The 10,197-nt window shown below is 36.4% G+C and overlaps 1 protein-coding gene across 1 annotated transcript; it reads left to right on the forward strand.

Moving 5' to 3' along the window:
- Nucleotides 1-2,831: 2,831 nt before the first annotated feature.
- LOC148081086 (uncharacterized) lies at nucleotides 2,832-5,909 on the forward strand. Its single transcript, XM_087788489.1, has 2 exons — nucleotides 2,832-3,047; nucleotides 4,574-5,909. The coding sequence occupies exons 1-2, from the start codon at nucleotides 2,885-2,887 to the stop codon at nucleotides 5,746-5,748; spliced, it is 1,338 nt and encodes a 445-aa protein (XP_087644615.1). The 5' UTR covers nucleotides 2,832-2,884; the 3' UTR covers nucleotides 5,749-5,909.
- Nucleotides 5,910-10,197: the final 4,288 nt, after the last annotated feature.

The raw sequence follows: 10,197 nt of genomic DNA on the forward strand, positions 1-10,197 counted from the left end.
CTGTTTAGATCATAATAACATTTTATGCTCATGTAATATAAAGGCCATACTTTTAAAATTTCCAAATCTGTTGTATAAAGTCCAGGAGTGTTCATCATTATTTTGTCCTTCCACAGGCAGAGTATCAGGTTAGAAATCTGACTTGGACTGTAAAGCTAAATAATGTTCAGACATTTAGTTTTCCTTGCAAGAAGAGAGAAATAACAAACGTACAACTATGTGCTTTTCTCAATGTCTGACTGTCATCTCATCCTTTATTATTTCTACTTATACTATCATAGTTGTGTAAGCTGCTCATTTTCAACACCAGGTGTAACTGTCAGCAGCCTGCGTTTGAGTGTTTTTACTTATGAGTTAGTTTCCCCTGAAGAGTCAACTTAATGCAGCTGCGTCTGCAGTTATCTGGAGGCACGTTCTGTACTTTCTATGTTTCTACAAATAAGATGTCGTCAGGTAGTTCACACATGCTAACATTATATATGGGATTTTGACAAACCAATTTGTTACATTGGATAAGGAATTATTCTGTGTTCCTTAAGGTACATCACAGGAGTTAGGACTATTTGGGCCAAAGGGGAAGAGGATGAGTATTTTATGAGGTGGAGGATGAAAGGATGGTCTTTATGATAGTAAACTCACACTGTGGATATCTAAGCAGATTTATTTAACATGTGAGTATGTGCATTACATTCACCACACTGAGAGCAGGTAAAAGGTTTAGTTTTGCAATCACAGTCAAAGATTCACCACATTGAGGACAAATGAGATTTATTTATTTTTTATTTTCATGTTCATTTCCAGATTACAGTGTAAAATATCTTCCATGCTGAGATGATGAGTCTGATCTACCAAAGATATTATTGTTACCTCCTTTTCTGTCAAGTGTGGTGGTGTTATAGGTCCACTAATGATAAACTCCAACTCTCCTGACATGTCGTAAATGTTCTTCTCTCCAAGATGCAGTAAGTTCCTCATCATGACCAGGTTTTACACTTATTACTTTAGTTGCTCTGAAATGTGGGCGAACGAGAGGTTACAAGAGTCCATTATGACTTAATAATGGCTTCACTCCTCCTCCAGCTGTAATCAGTCCCTGGTGGAAAACAAGATTCAATCTTTCTTTTTATATTCAATTATTTATATTAAAATCTTGTAAACTTGTCAAAACTGTAAAGAGGGTTGAGAATCTCATCAGGTCCTTCCTCGTCCTCCTTTATCCACATCCACACCTCTCCTGTCATTCAAGTCAGAATGAAGGTTGGAATAAACACTAATAGACTGTAGCTCTATTGATTTCACGTGTTATATGTTATAAAGTTACAGTATCTCTGTCACATTGTGTCGTGATTCATAAATGCAGCCATTATATTATATATTATACATAATATATTATATTGTTGTATTGAAACAATAAAACAATGAAAGTAATGAAAAAGTTTCATAAAAGTAGTAAAAACATTACAATTTAAAGACAGTAATAACGTAATGTAACTTATTACCGTGGAGAGTCAAAGTAATCCAACAATGATTTAAAACATATTTACGTGCTGTAATGAAGTAAACACGCAACGAAGATCCGACCTTTGTTTACTTCTTTAGTATTTTATTCACATCGCTATTATTAAACGGATCATAGATACATGTTTGGACAGAGAATAATTGAATCTTAATATAAACTTTGACTAACTGTGCGATACAAACAATACATTTGTTTGAAAAGATTTGATCCAATAATTATCTAAATTAGTATTCAGTTATTTCTAAAGTAGCATTTGAGGATGTACAACATATTAAGTTTAATCAACGCTCGTAGTTAATTCAATTTAATTTAGGTTCATTTTTTAAACACAATACTAACATCTAGTGGCCTTTTAGTATAACTACACTGATTATTCTAAATAAATTAAATTGTTGTAGATTTAATAATAACAGAATATTCCAACTAAAGAACAATTACTGTATGCAGACATAAAAACAGACATATTCAGTGTGTACAAGAACACAATCACATTTATTTATATTAACACACCATAATAATAAATAAAACAACTTCTGTAAATAAACAACTTCTTCGCTCTAATGTTTTACAACATTGGATCCTACAATTTTCCATGGTCAGGAAGGTGAGAGGCTTTGATGCACAGTGTCGATGCTTAACAGAAGAGTGGATCATATGAAGTTAATTAGACAATACACAAAAACAAACAAAGTATTGATGCAACTAACACACATACTTTTCAATAGGTTATATTTCTAAAAGGCGTTTGTCTGTTTGAAACTAATGGAAAATGGAAAACCTTTCAAGGAGTTCCAGGCACAGAAAGACATTATATTCCATGTTAAGTTGGTAACAGGTAACTCCACTGAGTTTATCTCAAGTTCACAAAAAAAGGTCAGTAAGTAAGTAAGTAATTCTTATTTGTATAGCGCTTTTCTAGACCAGGGTCACAGAGCAATGAATTCACGAGAGATCCATCTCCTAATGTCATACTGTAATGTGGTTCTAATGCATTAACAAATGTATTTTGTATTTATTATTCATTTACATATACAAATAACACTTATTTACTTTTTTCCTCCTCCTTGTGTGTAATTTTTCCAGTATATATTAATCGCTTAAATCATTTGTTTTTAAGATAGTTGAAGAAATGTTTTGAAAAAAACTCATATATAAAAGAATAAAATTGCAGCTTATTTAGTTTAATAAAGTTTTACCTTACCTTACCTTAATAAATGTCAAGGCCTAATTACGTCTTGTGACGTCATTTCCTTTCCGCATGCGGAAGTGAGCACATCCCACTGTGAATCCTGTACTGACTCCGCCCTTTTCTCCACTTTCTTCTCTGACCAGTAGAAGTTTCTTTGTTCGTGGATCACACGTTGGATGAACATGGACAGACTTTCAAGCTTGAAAGATTCCTTCAAGCAGCGGCTGATAACTGCAGTCGACGATCATCTGCTGCCAAGTTTTCTCTCCAAACTTCTCTGCTATGAACGAGAGCTAGAAAGAGACAGAACCCTGCTGGAGATGGTGACCAAGAAACCAGGTTCGTACAGACTTGTACACAAGTCAAGTTGCTTTGCTATTAACGTTCCGTCTTTACGCGCTGAAACGTTTGTATACGAGTCATTCAAATGAAACCAAAGTATTGTGATCACTGTGACACTAGCTGCGAACTAAACCCTAATTTGAGAAGAAAAAATGTGCAAAAAAAGCGTCAAAAAGCCTCCGCAGCCGAGACACCAGATAAGGGACCGTCTACAAATTACTTAGAACGACAAAAATGTAATCTTGAAAGATTTGGACTAATTTAACTAGACGAATATGTTTCAAATGTATTTCTTTCACGAATACGAAAACTTTATATAATGTCACTACAATTGTTAGTTTTTAACATTTGAGGCAGATGTCTTCAAATGCCAGAACGCAATGATCTCACAAAATGGTGGATCTTGATAGTATGAATAATCAGGTTAACGCCTCTAGTCATCAGTGCATGTAGGATTGGTCAGTGATTCTAAACACTTCTCCTAAGATGGCCGCCTCACGTGGTCGTTGTGAAGAGTTACCGCAGATTTCTTCTTGAGAGAATCTGTTCAGTTCCCAGCAACTCACTGGTTTGTTATGTCTTTCAGTGCGAGTTCTCACACAGGTTCTCAGTTTACTGAGATTTTCAGATTGAATTCATGAACTAAATAGGAAATATTATCAGTTATTTAAATGATTATTTTAATATGAATTAAATACGAAAGATTATCAGTTATTTAAATAATTATTTTAGTATGAATTAAATATGAAAGATTATCAGTTATTTAAGTGATTATTTAAATGTGTGTTGAATCTAGATGATAGATTACAGTAAAGTTGTCATATCCTAACACAACCTTCATTCTGACTTGAATGACAGGAGAGGTGTGGATGTGGATAAAGGAGGACGAGGAAGGACCTGATAAGATTCTCAACCCTCTTTACAGTTTTGACAAGATTTACAAGATTTCCTGTGAAAAAATGCAATTTCTTCTAAATAAATCCCAATAATTTCCCTTTTCGTGATCAGAAACAAAATGCAATTAAAACATCAATTGAGACTTTATTAACAGTTTATAATCGTTCTTTCAAAAAAAAATTTGACATAGATCACACTGTTATAAAGGAGTTCAGACGAGTGTAAATGTGTACATTTTTCCTCTAAGCTTTTAAATTAGCTGAGAATTAAACTCAATATTTTACTTATGTTAACGTAATTTTCTTCCATTAGACCTGATCTTATAACATATGTAGATAAATGGATAGTTTTTCCTTTGAGGATCAATAAAGTGTCTGTGTGTACGTAAAAATACAATCCAATGATTATTTTTAATCTGACTGATAACACGGATGTTACACCGGGATCAGACTTTCCTAGCAGTGATAAATGATATAACATGACAGTATTACGAGATGCTTAATAACTGTAAAATGTAATCACTGACTTGTGAATTTCAAATATATACCTTGCTACTGATACAACACCAACAAGAGTTCATCAATATTTGATTGGTCAGTGACTCAGGTGTGTTTGTGTCGCTGCAGATGTTCATCAGCTGCTGGTGATCAAAGAAGAAGTTGAGGAACAGAAGTGCAGCTTCAGTCTGATTAAGGAGGAACAAGAACATGAACTCATTAAAGAAGAAGAGGCGGAGAATATACAAGATGAAGAAGAAAATGCCTCCCAGTTCTTCCACACTCCTGTTGATGTGAAGAATGAATATGACGACGACACCAACAACTTGACTCCACATATGAAGGCAGAAGATGATGGAGACAACTGTGGAGGACCAGAACCAGCCAGCTCCTTGCATACACCTCTCCATCCTGATCACCAGAGGGGGCTGTCTTCTGAGTCTGACACTGATGACAGTGAAGACTGGAGAGAAACCAGTAGCACTCAGTCAGGTTCAAACTCTGTGGAGAATCCAAAAGTTCATGTCAGTGAGAAGAAAGATGAAGATCACAAATCACTGATCTGCTCTAGATGTGGGAAGAAATGTTCTTCAAAATCTGGACTGACTAAACACACAAAAGTCTGCTCTCTAGGACCTTTAAGTTGTTCAATTTGTGGAAAAGGTTTTGTAAAGAAGAATATTCTGGCGGTTCACATGAGAAATCACACTGGAGAAAAATCTTTCACCTGCTCTCAGTGTGGTAAATCATTTACTCACAGAGCGAGTTTGAAGATGCATATGAGAATTCACACTGGAGAAAAACCTTTTACCTGCTCTCAGTGTGGTACATCTTTTACTCAGAATGGGAGTTTAAAGATACACATGAGAATTCACACTGGAGAAAAACCTTTCGTCTGCTCTCAGTGTGGTAAATCTTTTACTGAGAGAGGACGTTTGAAGACACACATGAGAACTCACACTGGAGAAAAACCTTTCATTTGCTCACAGTGTGGTAATTGTTATGCATGTGCAGAACGTTTGAGATCACACATGAGAACTCATACTGGAGAAAAACCTTTCGTCTGCTCGCAGTGTGATAAATGTTTTACTTGGAGAGAGAGTTTGAAGATGCACATTAGAACTCACAATAGAGAAAAACCTTTTTTCTGCTCTCAGTGTAGTAAATCATTTAATGACAGAGAGAGCCTGACCGGACACATGAGAACTCACACTGGAGAAAAACCTTTTGTCTGCTCGCAGTGTGGTAAATCTTTTAGTCAGAGGGGGAATCTGAAGGCACATATGAGAACTCACACAGGATGAAGACCGTATACCTGCTCTCAGTGTGATGAGTCCTTTGAACAGAGTTGAGCTCTAATGAAACAAATGAGTATTCACGAGTTAGAAAAGAATGATTTGCCTGGTAATTGTTCTGCTTGTCCACTGGCCCTGAAAAAAACATATTTTTAAATCTTTAAGTCAGAGAGGAAATATGAACACACACATGACAACTCACGAAAGAGAAAAGCCTCTCCTCTGTTTGTAGTGCCTTCACAGCCTCAGGATATTACTAAAGGTATTGCCTCCACTTTAGAACAACTATTCCTTGTTAATTCCTTGTTTTTTTACGTTATAATGGGACCACCTCCCGTAGTTTACCTTGAGAAATACAGAATTATTTTTAATTCAGAATTATAAACTGTTATTGACAATGTTGTAAATACACATTTTGCATTAATAAAATTGTATATTGTTTTCTGTTGCATGTGTGAAGGTTGAATTGAAGTTTTAAGCTAAAATGTCTCAGTGCAAGGAACTGGACTGAAGAGTGATCCACCTCTGACCTTGAGGGTAATACATTTGTTTGAAGCTTTTGTTTCAGGGAGACCATGGAAGTAACATAATTAACGACTTGTGAAACTGGGATGGAGATATAACAACAACCTCAACTCTCAACCTCAACAGAACTGGAAACTCTGCTGGTGTTTCTCTAATTCTATTGTACAATTAAATGTGTGTCTTTTAACCAAGATGTAATTTCTCATTATTGTTTAAAGCGTCAGATTCTAACCTGACAAATTGGTCCTGCATCTGCCAGAAAGATAAGTTACCTCTGAGGAGAGAGCGAGCCAAGATTTCCTTTTTTGTTTCGTCCCAACACCTGGTTCTGACATGAACTAAGATAGCCCTTCATTTCTCCAAAATCATGTAACAGAGTCCACTGTGAAGCCTATACAGTTTTCTGAGTCTGAAATACCGTCGAGGATGTTTGTGCGGATGATATTTGTGCTGAAGCTGCTTGAATATGCCTGGGCAATGGTCAACAAACAACCTTGAGATCAGGTCCGTCACTTCTTTTTTGCTGGACTCTATCATCTTCCTGGTCCATATTCTGAATCATATTCTCGGTTCCCTGAGGTTTTGACCAGCCTGGTGCTTAAATCAGATCAAGTGATTATTGCTGGTGACTTTAAAATCCATGTGGATATGGATATTGTAAGGATATGACAACTTTACTTTAATCAATCATCTAGATTTAACACACATTTCAAATAATCACTTGATTAACTGATAATCTTTCATGTTTAATTCATATTAAATAATCACTGCCTTGCATTCAAATCTAGCTTCTCCAGGTGACTGATGGAATCCTTTCCCAAGGTAAAGAGTTCAAGAATCCTGGGATCATGTTCACAAGAAAATCACTGTTTAGATCATAATAACATTTTATGCTCATGTAATATAAAGGCCATCTCTGTATGATTTGTGTAGTTAAAACAATCTGTGTAGTCAGTTTTAAAAATTTCCAAATCTGTTGTATAAAGTCCAGGAGTGGTCGAACGACGCGAGTGTTCATCATTATTTTGTCCTTCCACAGGCAGAGTATCAGGTTAGAAATCTGACTTGGACTGTAAAGCTAAATAAAGTACAGACATTTAGTTTTCCTTGCAAGAAGAGAGAAATAACAAACGTACAACTATGTGCTTTTCTCAATGTCTGACTGTCATCTCATCCTTTATTATTTCTACTTATACTATCATAGTTGTGTAAGCTGCTCATTTTCAACACCAGGTGTAACTGTCAGCAGCCTGCGTTTGAGTGTTTTTACTTATAATCTCTATTTATATAGCGCCTTTCTAGACCAGGGTCACAAAGCGCTTTGACAGCCATTCACACATACTGATGGGAGTAGGCTGCACCACATGGCGCCGAATCTCCCATCAGGAGCAATCAGGGTAAAGTGTCTTGCTCAGGGACACAATGACACAAGCTTGTCAGGAGCTGGGATTGAACCTGCAACCTTTTGGACTGCAGGCAACCACTTTACCATCTGAGCTATGACACCCCTAACTATGACACTTATGAGTTAGTTTCCCCTGAAGAGTCAACTTAATGCAGCTGCGTCTGCAGTTATCTGGAGGCACGTTCTGTACTTTCTATGTTTCTACAAATAAGATGTCGTCAGGTAGTTCACACATGCTAACATTATATATGGGATTTTGACAAACCAATTTGTTACATTGGATAAGGAATTATTCTGTGTTCCTTAAGGTACATCACAGGAGTTAGGACTATTTGGGCCAAAGGGGAAGAGGATGAGTATTTTATGAGGTGGAGGATGAAAGGATGGTCTTTATGATAGTAAACTCACACTGTGGATATCTAAGCAGATTTATTTAACATGTGAGTATGTGCATTAAATTCACCACACTGAGAGCAGGTAAAAGGTTTAGTTTTGCAATCACAGTCAAAGATTCACCACATTGAGGACAAATGAGATTTAAATGTTTTAATTTTTTAGTTTCATGTTCATTTCCAGATTTCAGTGTGTAAAATATCTTCCATGCTGAGAGCATCTGAAAGGTTTTTCTCTTAAGAGTTTTTTTGTGTTGATCTATACATACTCTTGGCAGATGAAGGGTTTTAACAGTGTGGATCCTAATGTGAGTGTCATGACATCCTCCTCATAAAAATTATAGTCAACAGTAGGAACAATTTTTCAACAAGGTTTTCTCTAATGTGAATACTCATGTGTTTCTTTAATTCCGTACTCCGTGTAAAACATTTTCTGAACACAGGTAAAAGCGTTTTCTCCTGCGTGAGTCCTCATGTGTTTTTTCAGACCATGAACATATGCAAAATATTTACCACAGAGTGAGCATTTTTCTCCAGTCTGAACTCTCATGTGCGTCTTCAGTTTCCCACGCTCAGTAAAGATCTTCCACACTGGTAGCAGGTAAAAGGTTTTTCTCCAGTGTTCATTTTCACATGTTGCTTCAGATTCCCACTTTGAGTAAAATACTTACCACACTGCGAACAGATGAACGATTTTTCTCCAGTGTGAGTCCTCATGTGGATCTTTAGACACCCATTCTCACTAAAAGATTTACCACTCTGAGAGCAGGTAAAAGGTTTCTCTCCAGTGTGAGTTCTCATATGTGTCTTCAGACGCCAACTCCAAATAAAGTATTTACTACACTGGTCCTCCACAGTTGTCTCCATCATCTTCTGCCTTCATTTGTGGAGTCGTCATCATATTCATTCTTCACATCAACAGGAAGATCTGGGAGGGATTTCTTTTTTTTCTTCTTGTATTTTTTCTGCCTCTTCTTATAATAATAATAATAATAATAATAATAATAATAATGTCTATTTGTATAGTGTCTTTCTAGACCAGGGTCACAAAGTCATGCATTCCTCCACTCACACACACAATCACATACTGATGGGAGTAGGCTGCAACACATGGTGCCAGCTCAGGGTAAAGTGTCTTGCTCAGGGGACACAATGCCACAAACTCGTCTGGAGCTGGGATTGAACCCACAACCTCAAGCAACCACTCTACAATCCGAGCTATGACAACATATGTAATGGAAGACTGCATATTTTGCTAAATGAGCATTTTCTCTTAAACTCATCCCTGTGTCTGTGGCCTTCTTCACCACCACCATGCATTGATACTGAGGAGGGTTTGGTTCAACGGAACAAACCCAACAGAAGTTATGATCTATATGTGACAGATTGCACTGCAGAGTTAGTCTTTCAAAGTCATTCAAAGCCCGATTGATCACTTAGGATGAGTCTGATCTACCAAAGATATTATTGTTACCTCCTTTTCTGTCAAGTGTGGTGGTGTTAAAGGTCAACTAATGATAAACTCCAACTCTCCTGACATGTCGTAAATGTTCTTCTCTCCAAGATGCAGTAAGTTCCTCATCATGACCAGGTTTTACACTTATTACTTTAGTTGCTCTGAAATGTGGGCGAACAAGAGGTTACAAGAGTCCATTATGACGTAATAATGGCTTCACTCCTCCTCCAGCTGTAATCAGTCCCTGGTGGAAAACAAGATTCAATCTTCTTATTAAACTATTTCGATTAAAAGAGAAAAGGTTAATTGAATCTAAATATAAACTTTGACTAACTGTGCGATACAAACTAGAAATTTGTTTGAAAATCATTTATCCAATAATTATCTAAATTAGTATTCAGTTATTTCTAAAGTAGTATTTGATGAATCGGAAAGATTCAGATGATACGATGTCTCTGAATTGAGAACAAGTGAGAGACTCAGAAAGCCTGATCTCCAACCCCGAGCACAACCTCCTTCAGTTAACTGTAAAATATATGCAGAAGAACAAACTCCAAAGAAAACAACGGGACATATTTATATTTTTCTCCATGTGATACTAAGTGTTTTTGTTGAGATATTATTATAGAAGGTCTTCTGTCACTTTTTGGTTTGTTGTCACTGCTTTTATTCAGTTTTGT

The sequence above is a fragment of the Callionymus lyra genome, chromosome 4 (assembly GCF_982586985.1).
Source record: "Callionymus lyra chromosome 4, fCalLyr1.hap1.1, whole genome shotgun sequence".
Classification (NCBI taxonomy): Eukaryota; Metazoa; Chordata; class Actinopteri; order Syngnathiformes; family Callionymidae; genus Callionymus; species Callionymus lyra.

Coding starts and splice junctions, on each gene's coding strand:
- LOC148081086 (XM_087788489.1), top strand. CDS start 2,885: ATGAACATGGACAGACTTTCAAGCTTGAAAGATTCCTTCAAGCAGCGG. Junction 3,048..4,573: donor GATGGTGACCAAGAAACCAG/GTTCGTACAGAC, acceptor GTGTCGCTGCAG/ATGTTCATCAGCTGCTGGTG.